The sequence below is a fragment of the Pleuronectes platessa genome, chromosome 12, assembly GCF_947347685.1.
Source record: "Pleuronectes platessa chromosome 12, fPlePla1.1, whole genome shotgun sequence".
Classification (NCBI taxonomy): domain Eukaryota; kingdom Metazoa; phylum Chordata; class Actinopteri; order Pleuronectiformes; family Pleuronectidae; genus Pleuronectes; species Pleuronectes platessa.
Window position 1 is genome coordinate 21,476,450 of NC_070637.1, and position 21,958 is coordinate 21,498,407.

General features: G+C 43.2%; 1 protein-coding gene across 1 annotated transcript in view; it reads right to left on the reverse strand.

Annotated features, from left to right (window-relative positions):
* Positions 1–4,359: 4,359 nt before the first annotated feature.
* The window catches only part of srbd1 (S1 RNA binding domain 1), a 46,122-nt gene continuing 28,523 nt past the window's right edge, over positions 4,360–21,958 (reverse strand). Inside the window, exons 17-21 of the mRNA XM_053436315.1 lie at positions 13,852–13,958; positions 12,623–12,790; positions 11,842–11,991; positions 6,714–6,898; positions 4,360–5,173 (exon numbers count right to left, since the gene is read on the reverse strand). Coding sequence (XP_053292290.1) covers positions 4,881–5,173; positions 6,714–6,898; positions 11,842–11,991; positions 12,623–12,790; positions 13,852–13,958 — 903 coding nt within the window. The 3' untranslated portion in view covers positions 4,360–4,880. The remainder of the gene's footprint in view (positions 5,174–6,713; positions 6,899–11,841; positions 11,992–12,622; positions 12,791–13,851; positions 13,959–21,958) is intronic.

Here is a 21,958-nt window from a genome sequence, read left to right on the forward strand (position 1 = left end):
GACTCATACAGGATTTTCTGAAAAGTCTAGAGAAAGTGACATCTACTTGGGAAGTCAATGTGACGCTCTATTGACCCCAAAAAACACACAAAACAACACAAAAAGAACAACACAAAAGCACAAGAGTCTGATACACTTCATTCCCCAAATACTCACCCATCACTCATCCTTTCGACAGCAGGGGCTGTTCTGCTGATATCAACCTGTGACTTGGAAATCTAAACTTCCCTTTAGAAGGTGGAATGTGACTCTGCTCATCTGGACCTGCATGAGAACTCTGAATCCAGGTCCAGAGGAGACACTAGTGCTCCTAGTGACTCAAGCATTTCACTGCCAGCGACTGCTTAATGTTATAGTTGTGCATTTGATAATAAAAATCTTGAATCTTGAATCTCCTGCTCCTCCACAGACGTAGCATAGCGCCATCCCCTTGTCGACTGGAGCAACTTCATGGAAATAATATTTTTTTGATCCTTTTTAAAAACAAACCCTTTGTATATGTTTGGCAGGCGACCGGTGTCGGGGGGGGTTTGAGGCTCCGCTGCAAGAGTGACAATGGGACAGTTTCTCCTCTGATTGTTTTCCTCTGCAATCATTGATTTTATTTTACCTGCCGTGGCAGCGAATCTCATCCCGAGCTGTTTTCATTTCAGTTTCCACTTTGACACCTGCAAACTCATCCTCCTTAAGAACATCGTAGCATGACAACAGTTTGGCTGCGGGTGCTTCAGAACGGCAGACGCCTCCCGTTGTCCTTACCGGTGATATGTGGCGTTCACACAGCAGCTGGATTTCTTGGGACATTTTGTAAACCCCCGCGGGTTCCCTGCAGCAGAGCAGAACTCAGCCCAGTGGGCAGCCCGCTCTGATACAGTGGGACAGGAGGAGAACGTTTGTGCACCAAATTCTTCCCAGATGTGCCGTCACGAGACTCTTATGAGATTAGATGCATTCCTTTTCATGCACCACACAGGTATAGAGCAGCTTGATCCTATAGGAAGCCAACTTGAGGAATCTTCAAGAAGTAATGTTGAGGCTTTTTTCAGTCAAACTTAAGTGGACTTGAATAGATATGTGGTTTTAAATAGATATAAATGATTTTGTGGTGTCACTTAGTTGGAGTTAAAGAGGCTGCGGGGCCTTGTCGGGGATATGAGCTCGGTTGACCTTCCTTCAGACACTCATATGTGTTCTATCAAATTGGTTTAGTGAAAGGTTTTTATTTCATTACACAGACAATCATATTTTCCTTACAGTCAGTATCAGAGGAGAGATTCTTTTCTGTGTCAGTGACTCTGAGTGTCTCTACTTGGTCGGGTTCGTTCTGGTGTGTGATGAAATACGTGAGAGGTTTGACGGAGAGACTGTGAGAAACGTAACAGACAGAGAGACAAAAACACATGTACTGTGTGATTGTCTCTGAGCCAGTGAATGAAATACACAGCCTGCAGACTGTGTGTGTGTGTGTGTGTGTGTGTGTGTGTGTCCTGGCACGTGTGAGGTGGTGTGTGGGCGTCGAGAGGGAAAGCTCATAAAACCCATGATCACACTGATGAGGTCACAGGGAGTGAAACCAGAGAAAGCCTTTCATTTCCTGTCTCATTCCATCCCTCTCTCTCTCTCTCTCTCTCTCTCTCTCTCTCCTACCTCCATTCATTCCGTCTCTCCTCTAACCTCCTGCGTATTCTTTTCTCCTGTGACGCCGAATGCCAGAAAGTCTTTCTCACTGTCTGAGCTGGAAATTTTCAATGTGTGCCACCCAGCACGTGAAAACACAGAGGACAAAAGAGATGTGTTTTTAAAAAACAAACAATGATTTGACTTTCAATAAATAAATTTGTTTTTGTATTTCAAAGTAAAGGTCCTCTCCCTTGTGCTCTATCTCTGAAAGTGTATTGGTTACAATGGGTTTTATCATCTTGTACTCTTGGGCTGTCATTCTTAAAAATACACATGTACACTAACTAAAACCGATTTTCCATCATCAATCGTTATTTTGCTGATTAAATTGTTTGGTCTTCAACTTCCTGTTACATCCGACCAAAAGAAAAAACACAAAACATCTTCACCGAAAACGAGCTGCAGCACAATGGAATCAGTTTCGAATGCAGAAACCCTCGACTCACCATTATAGCTGAATTTCTTTCCGTCCCCCCCCCCCCCCCACACACACACACACACAACCACACACACTCTATTTGATTCATGTGAAGGGCATCAGAGCCGCACAGAAACAGATGTTTCAAACTGAAACTTCTCCATCACGGCAGGAAAACATCCAATAAGTCAAACAAGTAGATTAACTCAAAATAAACCATTCCAAACGCACACATTTATCTGAGGTGAACCCAAACTTTGTGTTAGTGTACACAACTGATTACATACAAGTTAAAACCAATAGAGTTTCTCTGTCAGACGTTGGGTTTGGCCAAAGTGAAATGCAGATTTGAGCCAATCACCGAATGCTGGGAGTTGATGCGAGGACAATCTTTAGCAACACTGTTGGTAGAACCACAGAGAATTTAGGTTTTTTCCTCTACAGCCCAGTGGAGACCAGTTGGATGTCAGTGGTCTCACCTATAACCTGGAGTTACCAGCACTAATCTCTGTAATCCCCCTGTGGCCGTCACAGAAAGAAGCAGGTAGATAAGGAATGTCTAAATATTTTATACGTATAACCTAAATAAATACAATTTCTAGACACTATAGTCTATGGTGGTAGCAGAGGCAGCTCAATGAGGAGCACTGCAGCCTTCAGGGGTTGTTTTCAATGCTTTAGACATGGACTCTTGTGTTTTTGACAGGCGGTGGGAGAAACCAGGGATCAACAGAGAAAGATATATTCTCCACTCAGTGTTTCCTCTGCAGGACACGTTGACTAGCTGTGAGAGACGTCCCCTCTGCTACCGTGTGGGACAAAAGCTCTGAACAGTATCCACCTGCGTCTCCGTGGCTGGATCCCGGAGCAGAGGAGAAGATGAAGACACGGAGCCACACACGACCACTTGACCTCAGACAGCCTGGGGACTCGTGCAACAACAAGTGGCCAGATGACGTCTCACGAGTGCGTCTGTGACATTCACTTAGGAGTTTGCTTACCACCAACTTCCTTCAAATTTCACCAAAACCTCGAGGCTGCACCTGATCTCAATCCATAACACAACAGAAGAGAAGCGGAGCGGCGGAGGAGGAGGACAACAGAGAACTGAACCAGCAGCCGCTCGGCTTCCCATCACAGGCTCATTACTGGTCAGCGTTTGACAAAAGCTCCGAGGGGCAGCGGTCGCTGGCTGCCAGATTGCCTCTCCCGTCCCTGCGCTCACGTTTAGTAGAGGGAGGAAAATTAAAGGTGGGAAAAAGCAGGAATGATGCTGAGGGAAGCTGTGTTTACTGGCACAAGTCTGAAGAAAAGAAAACCGCTGGAAACACTAAACAAAAAACAAGAGGCGATGCCCGAGATCAGAGGAAACGAGAGACAACAAGATGACAGAGGCAGTTAGCGTCAGATAGAACCGGGCACCTTGATTACAAGACCAAATTCCTCTTTCGAGAAATGACTACGTAAAGACAGACGATGAGACGGAGGAAGTGAATCCAGTCTGGGTGTGTGTGCGTGTCCTTTTCTCAGATCATCTCTAAGCAAACTGCCACTTCTGATTAATCTCCGTTTTGAAAATCTGTGTTTGTGTCGACAATATATTCCATTTGTTTCCCCGAGGGGAGGAACCGAGGCAGCGGCGCTAGCAGTGATTAGGTATTCTGCATTCGGTATAAAGTTTAGCACAGGGGACCTCGGGCCTTCTCCCAACCATATTTTATGTTTTTTTATTTATTTATTTTTTATTTATTCCAGTTTCATGAGCACAAACAGATTGGATAATGTGGATGGGGAGTCTGGGATTAATTTTGAAGCAGCTGATTAGAGTGCGTGTGTGTGTTTGTCTGTGTGTGTGTGTCCTGGGCTAATTGTGTCTGGGACCATGCCGCAAAAAGCCTCGAGGCTCTGTAGCAGTCTGGAAAATAGAAACACACTCCTCCTCCTCCTCCTCCTCATCCTCATCTCTGCGTAACCCCCCCCCCCCTACAGCCCACTCAATCTGTTTTTTCCCATCTTCCTGTTGTCTGCAAGAAAAACTTCACTTGTGTTGTCTCCCGTCTTTCCATCACTTCACTAATCCGCTGTTGGTTCGACCACCTTACCCTCCCCCCCTCGTTTCATTCCATCCTCTCCAGGTGTGAAGTAGATCCCATTGAGTACACAAGACAAATAATTAAAGGTATATAACAAATACTCTGATGTATAGGTTGTGTCCCTCGGACGGTGTGATCAAGTGGTTCCACAATGACTGTGACATGTGCTTTGAATAACACAAAATGTGTATTTTTATTGAACTGTAAACAACAGCACAATAAAAAACAATTACAATTGATCTATTAAATCATGTTAATAATATCTAAGTATCATTTCATATTTGAAACCAACAACAAAAGGTATTAGCACTGTTCTGCTAAGTGCTAATTAAACGGGTTTCATGGCATCTCAGTCTATTCTACTGATTGGACCGACAGTGTGTGGAGCCCTACCAGAGGGTTACGCCCTAAATTAAGGAATAAAGTTTAGTGTTCAGTATCATAAAACACTAAGTCAACAATGCACAGGTAGTACTACTCAGGTTGAGAGGGTGACCTGAGGGAATAACTTCAGGTTTCCAATTCATTAACATGGAAACTGTAACTACTGTTTGAATTGAACACTTACAATTCAACCAAGAATAACCGTCACTGTCATCATCATGAAGTTATCTGCAGGGTCCGTGTGTGCGATTCCCGGTCAAAAGTAAAATGCAGGTACAGAATGTCAATAATGAATATGAATTCATTTATTCTAGAACCCTGATCAGGTCCAGGCCGATGCGTCCCCTCTGATGGTCCACATCCAGGACCCGGACCTCCACCCGCTGTCCAGGGCCCAGAGCCAGGCTGCGGCGGCGCTGATTCGCCGGCAGCTTGTCCAGTGTGATTTTGCTCTTGTGGATGAGGCCCGCGCGACCCACGCCGATGTCTACGAAAGCCCCGAACAGAGCGGTGTTGTCCACCCGGCCCGTCAGCACCGCACCCACCCGCACATCGCTCATGGACACGATGCCCCGCTTGAAGTCCGCCTGCCCAAAGTCTGGCAAAGAGAGAGAGAGAAAATATCAAAAAGATGAGGTGGCCAGACGACAGTGAGGCAGGAAGACCCGTGACAAAGTCCAGTATGACTTGCAGCTTACACAAATGTTTGGGAAGAGAACCGGGAAATGGGGACGCTCGAAAGTGGCGTGGGGGGGGTGGGGGGGGCAGAAATGACAAAAAGGTATTACATTTCAGGCGGTAACCAAACACTTGTGCCGACATACTTCCACGTTCCTCCGCATTCTGTCCTACCCCACTTTCCACTGGGCCGGCGCATGAGAGAACTTTTTCCTCTCTGTAGCATTAACACAAACAAGGAAGGCTCGCGCCCCAGGAAATAGTCCGGTCCAATTATCCTCCCCACAGCACTGATTTCATGCGGTAGTCTCGGCCCATCTGTTTACTCAGCTGAGCACGGGCTCGGAGGCCAAGCATAGTGCGCTGCAACCGAATAGGGCCAACCCGAGAGTGAACCTCCAAGCTGCGTTCCTTCATTTTAAAAAGGAGCTCGTTGCAATGACTCGGTCTCCAGGCTGGACTTTGTTCCCCTCGATATGAAACTGTATGAAAACAGCAACACACACCTAACTTCATGATTCTACCTAATTTGCAACAGTATTTCTTCTCTTTCCATTTTTGACTGAAATCAGGAAAATCTCAAGCAGCCCTGTCCAATAGTTTATATTTGTAGATTATTTTGCTTCCTGAATCAGCGAGTACACAAGTGCACGTACACAACTGAAGTGCAAGTTTCTATATTATACAGTATTTATATTATACTCTCAGCGAAAGGCTTTTATATTTCATCTTTTTCCAGAAAGTAGCCAGGGAAAAGAAAATAGAATAAACCTGAGCCACAGCTTCACTTGCTGAAAAAATCGAAATGCTTGTGACTGTTTATGATTTTATTGCTATATTTATGTGTGCCCAGACTCAGGAGCATGTGATTAAGGAGAAAAACAGAGGTCTTTTGTGTATTTGTGTCTCTGTGAAGATACTCTGTCCAACAACACTGTCTGCTGGACCCATCACACCCTGTCAGAAACACAGTGCTGGTGTTGTCGGGCCACGGGGAGGAAGCCGCAGCACTGTCAGTTCCTATCAAGTTACACGGCCGAGATGTGCCTATTATAAGAAAGGCACAAGACGAGACCGTGGGTGTGTTGCAACCAGCGACCCAGTCAGATACAGGTTTCTATCAGTCAGCGGGGACCTGCAAAGACCATTATGAAGGAAAGACGAGAGACTGAGAGACGTTACTGTGGCTGCGAGGCTGCTCTCGCTTTTACGAGTGTCTATGAAATTTTATATGATGAAAAACACGGAGAGTTTGAACGTGCAAAAAGCAGAAAGCAACACAGTTAAACTTCTTCTCACAACCTCGTACATCAAACCCGTTACAAGACAGCGTTATGTCAATGTTGAGTTTACGTGGACGAATATCGTTTTTTTCAAATGGTCATTATATTCTCGTTTGTGTTTCTGTGTCACATAAAATGAGTGGAGGTCGGTATGTCACGTGCTGCTGTGAGTCTTACTTTGTCGTATGTCGAACCCGGGGGGCTGCGAGAGGCCGTCGATGATGAGTTTGAGGGTCTCGGCTGTGGTGTCCAGTGTCCGGGCCAGTTCCTCTGCACTGCTGGTCTTCACCTTGCTCTCCACACACTGTCGCAGGCCCGCGGTGCCGATCTGGTCTGCGCTCCCCCCCACGAAGGACAGAAATCTACAGAGAGGGATGATACCTGTGAAACTCTGCTTTCAAGAGAGAGAGAAAATCTTTGAAGGGGGATTCATGGTGTTTTGATCTGGGACGTAAATGTTGTCATCCATTCATTCAACCCAAATTGTGTGACTGTACACTTCAACCGTTGATGGTCCAGGTACATTATATATATTATGTATTATTATGTATATTTTGTTGTTCGACACTTTCTGTGTAATATGGAGTCAGGTACGCAGCCCTGGAATGCCAGACCAATCCCGGACCCTTATTTTAGTATAAATGGAACAGGGGAGCGTGAACGTATGACTGGAATGAGATCGCAACTCTCAGCTGACACACAACTCGGAAAGTTCGGTCAACTCTCTACACTCTGCGGGAGAGAACTGGGCCTACAGGAGGATGTAGTCAGAGAAGGAAGAGGGGGAAGGGGGATGTAGGGAAGGCGGAAAGTGATGACAGACCCAGAAGAGTTATGAGGAAAAGAATAGTAGAACAGTCCAAAAAAGAGGAGAAGCTAAGTAACAGGAAGGAGGGAAAGAAAAGCTAATGCAGGTAAAGTGATAGGGGAGGGAGGAAGGTGTGAGAGTAATTACACCGAACGTCGGGAGCTGCAGAGAGACCTGGCTTTCTGTTCCGAAAAACACACATTTATTTTTACCCGCTTGTAAATCAGACTAATCCACAGTGGGCCTGTAAACGCCCCAACACCTTGTCTCCAGAAAGTGCCTCCACTTTGCTGAGGTTGGACTGTTTGTCCGTCCGTCAACCGCTTGGGAAAAAAAAATCTCTTTACATTACTTTATTCTAGCAGGATGTTCCACCTCCATCACGTCTAGACGCTCAGTCCGGCTGCACCACTTAAAACTCACAGAGCCCCGAGAATTAAATCCAAACTAATTAGCTGCTCGACAATCAAAACAGACTCGGTAATAAACTGGCAAAGGGAGTCAGAGTTACAAATATGGAAAAATATAGGATGTGTGTTGAGTGTGTGTGTAATGTGCACTCCGTATAAATTATTTACAGTAGGCACTTTCCAGAGTTGGTGATAGATGTGATTGCATTTGCCTCTATGCATGCATTCATGTGCGTACCAGCTGGGCAGCGACCGTGATGGATGTCGCTCACTGGCAGCTCGACGCCAAGCAGACTCCGCAGCTGTCCCCCCCCCCCACCCCCCCACCCCCGCCCTGTGATGGACAGAACAGGTGGACACACACACAGGAACCTACACACAAAGTGGATTCATGCAATGTGTTGTTCGGAGATGCTCGCTTGGCAGCGGCCGGGACAGTGCGGATGTAACGCGACACGGCTTGTGTACAAACTATGTATGAGACAGCTGTGAGCGGGGAGAGGCCCCCTGCCAGCGGGGTCAGCATCTCGCCTCCAGGAGAAGGAGACAAACAGAATCAATCCCTCAACACCAGCGAGCCAGATCGGTACAAAATAGAAGCTAAGTGTGTGCCAGAAATGGCTCCGTGGTGAAGAAACACCTTTTAGACCAAAATGGACGTCTGCCTTAGACAAGGATCTTCTCTCCTGTGGCTCCCTGCAGGCGTCTCGGCTTTCCAACCAAATATATCTCTTTACAGGGAAAGAAATATTTGTGCCTTGGTGGCCTGGAGGTCTGAGACACAAACCACAAAACTCCTCTGGAGTTCGTATCCAGCCTTGGACTTTTTGTTGAGGGTCATCCCTCTTCCTTTCTCTGAGACAGAATATTTCCTGTCTTTCTCTACTGTTTCAAAAACTTAGTATATTCACAAATAAAATAAAGCTTGGAGAGAGGGTGTAGACACATTTTTAATAAAAGGCAAAAGGAGCTCATGACATTGGGGGTGTTGTTCTTCTACCAGCAAGCTAAAGTATACTTATCATATTATGGGAAATTTAGGAACTCTGGCTTGCAACAGGTTAAAATATTGTCCATATATGTTGAGGCAGAATAACAAGCTTCTTTCCACCAACACTAAATCTATTCAAAGTCAATTCAAAACAACTTCAGTGACAAAATCTGTGAGAGTGAGAGAGACAGAGAGGTAGAGGTGGGGAGTGGAGAGGAGAGGAAGGAGGAGAAGAGAGGCTGGCTCTAAATCTTACAATGCTTTTGGTGGATGGTGGGTTATATTTCCAGGTGTGTGTGTCTGTGTGTGTGTGTGTTGCCCATCTCATTTTTCAGGGCTGTATGTTAGTATTTAAGGGGTACCAGGAGTCTAGGGGCCCACACCACAGTCGGGTTCATACTCATATAATTATGACCAACACAGTGTGTGTGTGTAAGTGTGTGTGTGTGTGTGTGTGTGTGTGTGTGTGTGTGTGTGTGTGTGTGTGTGTGTGTGTGTGTGTGTGTGTGTGTGTGTGTGTGTGTGTGTGTGTGTGTGTGTGTGTGTGTGTGTGTGTGTGTGAATGTGGGGTTGGGTGGGCTAGAATACAGATTTTATCCAGGCCCACAGCAAGAACCTATTCTGACTTGTATTATAAAGATATAGGGCCCCAACTGTTACACCCCCCCACCCCGGAGTAACACAATACACTTCACTGATATTTTTGAAGTGAAATATTCTGGATTGTGTTTCTCTGATTATTAACATTCTTTACAGAAAATCTTCACTGCAGATATGTTTTGCTTTAATCAAACAAATCATACCAGTTCTGAAACAAAAAGGTGGACAATTGTGTCTATGCCTTTGTGTTCTCGCTTGTGTGCGTGTGCGTGTGTGTGTGGTGGTATATGGTTACAAAGAGGAGATGATGTGTGGGCTGGGAGCAGTGATGGAGGATCCAGTTTCTCTAATGTGATGAACATGATATTCCTTATAAACCGTAAAGACGCACACACACACACACAAGCACACACACACATTCCTTCACAATCCTCGCTGTAGACCTCCTGTCCTGAGCTTTTGTTCGTGAGGATGTGAGAAAACGTCGTCAAACCTAAAGCTCTATACCCAATTTGAGTTTATGATTTAAAGGTATTAAATACAAGATGATTTACAAATAATTGACTGTACAGAAAAAGATTTACTTCCAGTTAACAGATACGACTGACACTCAAACTGGTAGTGGAGTGGAAACCCATTCAAAAGTTAAATACACTGATATATTTGTATCACCTTCAGCGAGGTGGTTGCGTCTTTGTTTTGTTTATTCGTCTGTTTATCAGGATTGTGCAAAAGCTACACAACTAATTTCCACACAGTTTGGGGGAAGGGTGTCACAATGTCAGAACAAGAACCCATTAAGGTTTGGAGCGAATCCAGGATCCCCCCCCCCCCCACTTTCTTGAACATGATGAAGGGGCTATGTTGCCTTGATGGAGGTCTGAGCTCCCCCCCCCCTTCCAGATCCAAATTAAACCATCACTTTGAATGAATGACAACAAAACTCAAACAGGTGAATCAAAGCCTAAACATCACAGCTGTAATCTGAGGACTTTTTTAAGGGAGACAGCACAAATCAGACTCAACTACACACTCACCAAGCTGGATGTTCTATTGTGCAGAGGTGGGAAACGCCCCCCCCCCCCCCCCCCCCCCCAGATTGCAAGTATCAGGTGATTAATTTCCCACTGTATCAAAACTAAACAAGGCTTTCAAAAATTCCGAGGAAGAGCGAGTTCTGACACGCGCGGCTTTTCCCGTCGTCCAACATCGTTAACATTTAAAACGGGATGTGACTTACTGTGAAACCACAACACGTGCTTTGAGAGGTTTTAAAAATATATATACACACACACACATCTCTCAAATTCTGCATAGCCTTGTAAAAAACAACGAGACCATCACTAAATGTGTGTGTATCAAGTGAGATATTAATCAGCAGTGAATTGAGTAGATTCCCAGACAGGGATTAGAAGCTAGTCAAAACAAAGAATACAGCATTTGCCGACACGGGGTTAAGAGTTGTGGACCTAAGGAAAAAATGTAGAAGCTGAGGATGATAAGTAGAGTGGTGAGAAACAGGAGTAAGATCTAATTATGAAGTTGGAGAGGGCAAAGACACAAGTCGCAGGACCGGGAAATGAACATCAGACTGAACTTTCTACTGTCGTGCCACCTAGTCATTTTTACTGTCCCTGATTACATTTTAATAATACATTCCCATACTTATATATATTAATGTTAATGTTGCTTCAGGATTTCTGTAAAAGATCTTTGATTAAAATAAGATAAACTGCAAATTTATCAGCTGTCACTTAACAGTGGAACATGACAGAGAATGAAAGAGAGAGGGAGGGATGGATATAGAATCAAGACAAAAAAGATGTGTGTTCATGTACTGTAGGTGTACAATAGGACAATTTACAATAAAGATAGATGAAGGAATAGAGTTTGTTTTGAAAAGAGTCCTTCTTCTCTTAATCTTAAGCCTTTGAACAACTCTTCAATACAGATATACACACAAGTCGCTGAACTGAAGTAAAAAATGATGTCAAACCCCAGGGTTTCATACAAGCAGCATCGATCCCTCTTCACACAGAGACACGTCCACTCACACACATGTTCTGAGCCCATTAGAGCGATGCTTAGAACCACTAGTGTCAGAACTTATGTAGACTAAACACAGTTGAGTGACTACAGCTGTATCAGAGAAGGCCCCGCCCTCTTTCTCTGTCTGTCAGTCCTGCTCTCACACACAGAGACACACACAGGACACAGAAGTCCCGGGTGGATGTTCAATGTGCTTTTGATATCAGCATCGGCAGCGCTAACAATCATTTCTCACACGAGGACACACACAGACACACACACACACACACACAAAGCCAACGCCTCCTCTCTTGTATCCCATGTCTGTGTAAATCAAATCAGGGTCCTCCACCACTGTAACCAGCCCCATATGAGACGGTGTCAAAATCAACTCCATCTCAGCCCAAACACGCTCCTGCCGATGGGGTGGGCTGTGTGTGTGTGTGTGTGTGTTGATGTGCACTCTACCTTTGGGCCACATGGTAGGACTCGGGGTGAATACAGGTCTGGTCCAGAGGGTTAAACGAGGTTGATACATTGACTGAAGTCTTTCCTTTGCCCTTCTTGGTCGCTGGTTTCTCTGGAACTGATGGTTCAGGGTGAGGTGAGGTTTTCAAACTGTTTGGAAAAGAAAAGGATTTTTAATCTTTGAGGAAATACAAGTCTTACATAGCCTGAATTAAAAAATAAGATACAAATTCATATCACCAAATTCTGAAAAAGGTGTATCTGGTCTTGCAGGTTGTATTTTGACCTAGACTCTAATTAAGACTCAGCATTATTAAATTAAACCGTGCACATTGAGATCTAAAGTAACTGAGGCATAGTTTATAAAGAATTCCCTTTATTCTATCACACGCCACCAGAAATGAACAAGTACTCTCCCCACCTTCTTTATATTATGTACATAAAATATTAATTGTGTTATTAATACTTTGATGGGTTCAATGAAATTTGCATTGACAGAGCTACACCTGCATTTCCGTGAAAACCTGCAATACAGAATGTCAATGACACTGAACCTGTCTATAGAATTTTACATGATACTAATAATACAATTGTAATAAAATTTGTTTATATAGCACTTTTCTTAAGGGGGTCATAAAGCGCTTAATGGAACAAAAATGGAAATTAAAATCAGAGCAGTTAAAACAGTTCATAAAACCAAACGCAACACAAATGCTACTAAAAGACACAAAGGATGTTGCTCATCATAATGTGCCCGTCTCATACACACGTGATTGTGTACCTGTGCAGGGTCTGTGGGTTGATCCTAATGAAGCCGGCACACTGCTGGAAGCTCTTGGGCCCCATGCCTTTCACCAGTGTGAGCTGCTCCCTGTTCATGAAGGGGCCGTTCTGCTCTCTCCACTCGGCTATGCTTTTCGCCCGGCCCACGTTCAGGCCTGCCACATGCCTGGGGAGACAAAGCAGACGTCAGATGATGCTACTGTAAGAAAACACTACAACTAAAGTTTAGTGTCAAAAGATCTTAAAAACTACTAATAACACACAGCTCTGAAACATTTGCTTCACACACACTGTCCACACCAGAGTTCTACCATATACAAACAAAAACAGCAGAGCTAACAGAGCGTGACCTGGCACTTCAGGCGGGGCAGGACCGACAGTCACAAGAGACGCACGTGAGCCAATATTTAGTGAGTGTGTTTGTCCCGTTTTGGCCGAGCAGAGATGAGAGGTGATTTAAAACTCAATTAGGTCGACTCTGTTAATGTCCGCGGTGACTCACCGATGCTAAAACACATCGCTATGTCAACACTCCACATAATACCTCAGTCATCAACACGTCTAAGTGTGTTTAATGTGTGTGTGAGTGTGTAGCATGACTTCTGGCAGGAGTGGAAAAAGCTCACTTGCAGAGCAGACAGGTAAACAGATGACCTGATGCCTGCCCTGCAGCTGATGCCAGCTCCTTTCACACCTCTTGTATGAAGCGTGCGTGTGTGTGTATCAAGTTTGATGACTTCCTGTGCTTCTCCTGTACATTTCATGGTAAATATGTGTGTGTACAGTATTCTGCCAGATATATGTGTAACTAAATGAATACATGTATGTAAACGAGTGTGTGTGTGTGTGTGTGTATGTACCTTGCCTAATCCCCTCTGTTGATTCCAGTCAGCCAAGTAAGCCCAGTAAGCCAGGCCAGGGTGTGAAGCATTAGTCTAAACAGAAAGCTGGCGGGACTTCTAAACATGTGTGTGTTTGTGTGTGTGTGTGTATGTGTGTGTGTGTGTGTATGTGTGTATATCGAGCATGCGTCTGTGCCCAAGTGTGAATGAAGCTTTGCCATGTTGTGACTGCTGAGGGAAAGTATGTCAGAGGTCTGAGCCCTATTCATCTCACAATTAGTGTGCGTGTGCATGTGAGGAGGAGAAAGTGCTCAGGTGTAACACGTGCACTTGCTCATGAGGACGTATATAAATATATATACACCTCTGTATGCACTGGCTTTACCTCATCAGGATCTCGGAGCAGATGTTGATGTCCACTCCCACGAAGCTCACACACTCCTGCACCACGCCGTCCAGCGCCGCCTTCAGAGCTCCGGCTGACACATCATGCTACACACACACACATTCAGAAAAACACATTTTATAACACACTTTTAAGAAAGGGAGCACACACACAATTTGCTAAATGCTAGATTTGTATAAGTTATATTAAATCTCTCTTCTACAGCAAAGTGTTAGCAAAAAAAATATTAGCACACTGAGAGGAAAGGGGGTTAATTGAGCGAGTAAGAGGCAAAGAGAGGAACTGTGAAAGAGAGAGGGAGCTGATTGACGGACAGGGGGGGTGCAAAAAGGAAGAGAGTGAATGTTTTGTTTGGCAGAGATATCTCTCTCTTTCTCTCTCTCTCCTGCTAACACAGTGTTCTCATTACTGTGGCTCGCTGTCCATCAAGACACTCAAAATGAACTCTTGACACTTCTCAACCTCCAGCCAATCAAACACGAGCAGGACATATTCTCTAAAGGGGCTAGAGTCTTTTTCCTAATAGAGAGGAGATGAGATGAGATTAGAGGAGGAGAGAGTCTACAAGTATTTCATTCAATTGCATTAATTACGAAGATTTCATTCCCTCCTTGTTCTGATGTTGGTTTATTAGTAAATTGGGCAACACAAAAAAAGAAAGGAAACTCAAAGGTCAAACTTTTTGGGCTACTAACAAATGATTTTGTTGAACCAGAAAATCCATAAGCCAAAAATGTTTCTCAATATAATCAAGGCCACTTGAATTTTTTAATCTACTTAGTTTGGGACGAATAATAGATATCAAATCAAATGTAACTGTAAAATATATCAAAATGTAAACCTAAAAAAAGAGCAAGGAGAGACATACCATACAGCAACTTGTCAATAAATGATTTGTATGAATATTAAAATGGGAAGTTCTTAAAATAACCACAAATAATATTTCAGATATTAGGCAGGATGGGGCCAAAAGACAGTTCTGCTGAAGCCTGACTGCTGGAGGATCACACCACACTCACTGAACTACACTACTGTTGTGCGTGTGTTTGTGTGAACCTGAGCGGGACTATCATGGGTTTCTGCTGTAACATGATCGTGCTCTGAACAAACCTTTACTTGTAAACAGATAACAGGCAAACGCACCTTCCTCTGTCAGCAATAACAGGACAAAGGGACGGATGAGGACAGATGAGGACAGAGAGGCTCACATGTTACTGTAATGCAACAAAAAAAAAATCACAATGCTCAATATGCTCTAACATTACACATAGATAAAAAGAAAATGAATAATGGATAACCACTCGGGACCCAAACTGACTGCCGGGTAATATTATCCTGGAGGGTATAAAAGTTCTATGAACAAGCTCCTTCAAAAAGGTAAGTGGCACATGTCTAATGACAACAGCTCTACTCATATAAAAAAATAAAATACTGGTAATTTAAATTAAATAAATGCTCTGCATGCTGTTGACATTTCTAAATGCCTGGCTCCACATACAATTTATTGCTTTATTTAATTAATGTAAATTGCTGAATATAACAAGCTCAGGTTTCATTATCGCTCATCTTGTTGGCAAGCTCTTCCTTATATGAACTGTAAAACTAGCATTAGCATATTAACAGTGAGTTTAAACCTCACCTGCATTAAGCAGGACGATAAGTATTGCGTCATTAAGCAGAGATGGGATAACAGATAAAGAGAAGAAGAAACCCTGGTGACTCCTCCAGTGACCTGCAGCATGAATCTGGGTGAGAGCGCTGAGACTCCACAGCCCGAGGCATTTTGGAGACAGTAAAAATAACTTTCCAAACAATAAGAAGTTCCCATCGAAGTGAGACTGAAAGATTTATGACTTCCGATGAGGACATGTGGGAGAGGTGAGAGACGAAAGGTAGAGGGAAGAAAGAGAGAGGAAATCACCTGTAATGTCACACCGGAGAACGATGTTTTCACGTGAGAAAGGTGGAGGTGTGCGAGGAAGCGTGATTTTTAACCTGCAGTAAAACCCCGGTGAATATGTTCTCAGATTCTAATTGAAACCTTATAGAGGTGGGAGCAGCACTAGAGGATTTCAGGTATTGCGAGTGTTGACACAGAGGCGGCATGTGCACTACAGTACATAACTGAAAGCCTCACGTCTATCAGTATTCATTTCAATCCAATTAATAAGAACATTTAAGGGGGAAAGATAAAAACTTGAGGTGACGAACACAGATCACAACAGATCACTGCACAATCCTCCATTAGGAAACAGGTTCATGAAGAACCTTTATTGTCGATAACTAATGAATTAATAATATTGACAACACTTCATCTTTTCAGTTGCACCTCTACTGTTAGGATCAACACTTAGCTGCATGTATTCACAGGTTTAGAATTCTGGAATTCCTTGTGAAACTAAAGCATTCTATTTAAAATGAAATGTGCTTTAAAGTACAGATCATGTTTCTAAATGATTACTAATGATTCTATAATGATTCGCCAAATAATCTTGAGGCCAAGTCTAGAAAATGGCCTTCAGCCATAATTACATGTACATAGACAGACGCTACCGGCTAACTGTGCTTTTATTTCCCTGAATTTCACAACCAACAGAAGCTCAGAGCTCTGTGATATGGATTTGTAATAACAGCTTTATGGCTAAAAAGATTAGTCTGGGTCTGAGTAAGTTGTCTTAGAAGTTTGAAGTGAATAACTCAAGAGGAACTGAAAAGTCAAATTAAAAAGAAAAGAGGCCAATCAGCCAAAACAGATAAACTATTTTGTGATGGGTTCAGACCAGCCTGTCATCATGTTGACATTCTGACCCATTAGTACTCAGTAGTCATTACATGAGTCATCCACGCTCTTAAGTAGGACAACACCCATCTTTAAACTTGGCCTTGATTTGAACTATCCACCTATAAAGCTTTGTGACTGTGTCTCGCAATCTCTCTGCAGAAAGACGCATGAAGACCTGCCAAACAAACTGAGACATCACCGCTGTGCTGACGTCCACAGAGCAGAAGTGCTCCTGGAGCTCGACCCAGTTAACAGGGACACTACCTGCATCAACAGAGCCTCCTACCTCTCAATGCATGCAACCATTTGTTTATTAATTCTTAAAGGTTATGGGGGCACAGAGATGTTTAGAACGTCCTGCTCCTCTGCGACCAGACTTCTACAAACCGATCCTCATCCACCTCGCCCACAGATACCATTTTCACAACCACCTTCACTCTCTCATTTCATGGTCCCAGTGCCCGAACCCTCAAACCCATCTAACACCAATGGGCTGGATCCCTAAGGTCATGTTTGAATTGGCCAGAAAGCACCTGAAGCCAGCCAAGCAACACCCGAAAGACAAAGTGTTTCTGTCTGCACCTCCAGCACTTAAATGCTGCAGTTACCACACGTCAGTCAGAGAAAGACGGAGGAAAAGAGAGTGGTGAGAAATGAGAGCGAAGGGCAGAATGAAAACCAAAACACGTCTTTGTGCGTTGTTTCACAGAGAAAAAGAAAAACATGAATGTCCTTTTCTGTGATGCAGAAATACACACATACTGTAAATGTGGGCAATACAAGTCAGATATGAGCCTATCAAGGTTGATATTGATATCAACTTTTGTTTGCTGATGAGCATCAATTTGAAACTTTAAATCTTACAGAATAAACAATGCAGAAAAGATGTGCATTTATATTTACATTTAATGTAATGTTTCTTATGTGGTTCTACTTGTGTTTTCTTTTTATGCATAGTTTATAATAAAGTCTGTCTGTCTGTGTGTGTGTGTGTGTTTGCACATGTGCATGTTAAATGTGTTAAATGCCAGCGTTAAATACCACCTATAAATCAGCAGCTGAAATTGATATGGCAGCGAGGAGATAGATTTATGTTTTTCCGACAATGCTTAATGGCTATTTCTCTGCTTCCTGCCTAGCAGTCTCTCACACACACACACACACACACACACACACACACACACACACACACACACACACACACACACACACACACACACACACACACACACACACACACACACACACACACACACACACACACACACACACACACACACACACACACACACACACACACAACCTGAGGGACTGCAAATCACAGCATGTGAAAATCAGAGCTCAATAAGGCATCGGAAGTGCAAATGACAGAGTGAAATTACCAGGATTTATGAAGTAACGTTAGATCAGTCAAATATTCAATTACATGAAAATAGGTTGAAGCAATTTAGGCTTTTTTATGACATAATAGTTACAGAACAACTTGGTTAGCAAGATCAGCAGCTAATCAATCACTGAAATACCAATTTCCCTCTAAACAAACATCAACAACACTCATATTTGATCTATTGATGAAGAAGCAGACAAGTGGTATTTAGCCTGTTTAAATCTATCATACAAGCATAATTACAAAGTGTGTCTTGTCTCACCTCCCGACCCATCATCGAAAGACACAGACCCAGACAGACAGGGACATACCTAATCAAAATAATTAAAATAGTAGCAGATTGTGTTTGGCAGCTTCTGCCACTGATCAACTCTGTAAGAGACCGATTGTTTTTCCCACGCCTCAAATCGCAGAGGCAGGAACCATCAGTCACTGTCAACGCTCCATTTCTCACTCTCCTTCCTGTCTGCTCCTGTCTCCCCTGTAGGCACAACCATTCAGGAATGAAAGCATGCTGTAGCGCAGACACACACACACACAGACACACACACAGCACTATAGCCCATGGTGTGACAGTGACATCACTTTCACTTGCTGCGAGTTAAATCGTCAATTCAGGCGCAGTTTATCAACAAAGTCTGAAACCTCATTTCACTTGTTTTGTTGTATCAATAAGGTATATTTAATTATTTCAGAGGCAGATTAATCACTAATATGTGGGTGTCGGCCTGTGTCAGCCAGCAACCAAAGCACATAAACGCCAAGATATGCACTTCTGGCTGACATTTTGTTTTGAAACCTTCAAATATCAATATTGTTACCAGTCTCCACTGATCCGTGGCTCTAATAAACTATGGTGGCCGCAGCTGCCAAAATCGGGCTTATCCACGTTGTAATTACATAACATAGCATACAAAATCGAATATTAGACCCTTGTATATATTACAGAAAAGAGCGATAAGTCACATGTGTTGAAACTTAAAGATTTAGCCCGACTTGAAAATATTATTGGTTATGTGTTAAGCCAGAAACGGGGGCTGCTACCTGAAAACCTATTAAAGCTGTTTACGTTAACAGAAACTGAGGCAGATTGATGGAAGAATCATTTCAAAAGATCCAATATGAACGTACCACATTGAAGCAGATGTGAGTGAAACTGTGGAATTCTCTGCACAGTTATTTCAAATGTTGCTTTTAATTTTCAATTTAAGTGTATTGAGTCATATATATTGTTTAAATTGATTAATCTATATGTGAAAGTTGAAGTGACTCTTATGTTAAGTTATTTATATGAAAGGTTAATATCAGATTTTTCTCCTATTCACTCCTAACAAATTGAATTAACTTCAATAAAATTCCCCAAAATAATGTCCCTGTACAAACTGTACTGCTTACAAAAATAGATTATATGGCATGAAAGGAAAGCAGAGGGAGAAGAGTCATTGGGACGAGAGTGTAAAAGAATGGAGAGAGCTGGAAGAGGTGAGCTTGACTGACAGTTTCTTTAATATCCGGGTGGCAGGCAGTGTTTTCTTACACAGCAGTGTGTGTCTCTGTGTGTATTTTCCAGTAGTTAGTCTCACAGCCCTGGGGATTACTCAGCTGTCAACAGACCACAGCAACCTAAAGAGCTGATTGACAGATGGAGGAGCTGTCCAAAGGCCACACCCACTAAGCGTCTAATTATAAAAGGAATCCCATCCCGAAACTTTCTGAACTTTAAATACAATTAATCTCAAATCTATAAGAGCATCAGCACAATGTCAATATGTAGGAAACCGCAAATATTAGCAAATAAGAAGAACATTGTCCATTCAGACAGACGTGTATCTGGCAAACTCCAGCACACGGCGAGGCCTGTCCGTCAGTGGTGCTGCAGTGAAAACCAGAGTTCCCACACCAATAGTTACGTCCAATCTGAATTTAATGGGCCTCACCTTTTCAGCCCTCAGCTCATTTCCTCCTTTCTCTCAGAGCTGTCACTCACTCGGTCAGCAGAGGGAGATAGAAAGAGGGAGCATGCTGTGCCAACTGTCTAGAGTTACAGCTGCCCTTATGCTTTTTTGGGTCTAATGCCATTAAACTCTCAGAAAGCTCAAAACACCGCAACTCACACAAAAGAACACCAGTGTGCATGAACGCACTTTTCTCACACATTTACATTCACGCATGCACCAACACAAACATATACACACACCCATGCAAGGACACACACTAAAAAAGGGATGTGTGTGCACGTGTGTGTGTGTGTTTGTGTGAACTCTCATGTAGGTCAAAGAGATGTCCCATCTCATATCTGTCAGCACCCAGAGTTTATTTACCTGGTTATATTATCATTTGTTGACCTAGTCACATGATCTGAGAGCGGGAGGTGCAGAACCCCCGGCACCCCGGAGAGCCCAGTCAGGACATGATGAGAGAAACGGGCCTGTGACCTAACAGCCACACATGCACACGCACAGCCACATGCACATTCTGACCTCCTCGTTTTCTCAGATCTCCATTTCTACCCCCCTACCCTTAAGTCTCATAGCCATCCCTTTTCCTTTGACTTTTGTCCCCCTCTGCTGTCCTTTCCACCCCCCCGTCTTCTCTTCTCCTCTGGAGCAGTTGTCCACTGAGGCTCTTTCTTTACGCTGCTGGACTCTTGATCTTGTTAACGCTGTAATGGATGCTCTGGCAGCCAACACCAACAAATGACAGAACTTAGACACACAGGCGAGTTTCAGCTGCTAAATGTTAAAAATATTTTGACACAGAGGAAAAGTGCAAATGAATCTCGACCCAGCGTATCTGTCATCTATTGAGAGAGTGTCCTCTCCATAATCTGGATGTATCTGATTTCCCTCAGTCCCTTGGATATCCCCTTGAATACCTCCCAAGATTAAACAAACACAAAAGGAACAGCAATCATTTTCAGAAGGCATTCATGTTTAGCCGGCTTCTGAAATCTGAGGATTTTCTTCCTTTGTGGATTAACAAATTGCAAAAAAATTATAATAATACAAATCTCCGTTTGATGTCATCCAACTTCTTGTTCACTAGAAACATGGAAATACTTTTCTTTTGTCAGATAATTTACAAACTAACATAATTGATAAATAGATTACATCACAGGCTGCAGACTTAAAGTCACTCAGCCTCCGAGCACATTAACTCATCTCTCTTATAGTTATCCAATGATTAAGTAGCCTTGGCATCTCTATGAGGAGAACAGCTCTTCTTCACTGACCCATGGTCCCACCCTCTTCCCTATTCCCACCTGTCTTACTAATGCCAGATCATGCCCCTGTTTTATGAAATAAAAAGACTAAATAAAGATGAATTATTAGATCTGGAAGCTTTGACTTGAACCTCTGGATTATTCACTAATGGCTGCATCGTGTACGAGTGATAATTTGACTATTATTTTAGCTGCTGAAGTATGAAAGCCACTGCTGAAACTTCACGCTTCATTTATATTCACAACGGAAATATAACCACCCCAGCTTTGCTCAATGCTTGCAGCTGATTGGTGATATAATAAAACAAAGGGAACGCTACTACAAACTCACTGTGACATCACCCTTTGAACAAAGCACAAGGGAGAAGCAACACATGGGGACTCTACTGGACAGAGGTTGTAGAAACATGGTGCAGGTTAGGAAGTGAATTCTGTTTGTAGAAATAACTACTGAAACTTGGGCACACTCTCCACAAATGACAACGCATGTGATCAACTTTAATTCAATTTAAACGTCCTTGCACCAGTTTTGAGAAATTAAATTTCTTCTACAGGAGCAACCCAATCACACCCAAATGGTCTCATTCGTTTTTTACATTGTTTGTGCACATTTATGCAAGCGGAACAAACATCTGTGCTTCATTATTTCTCAATGTATTTATCTGCAGTGCACTGCGCCTAACTGGAGAATTAA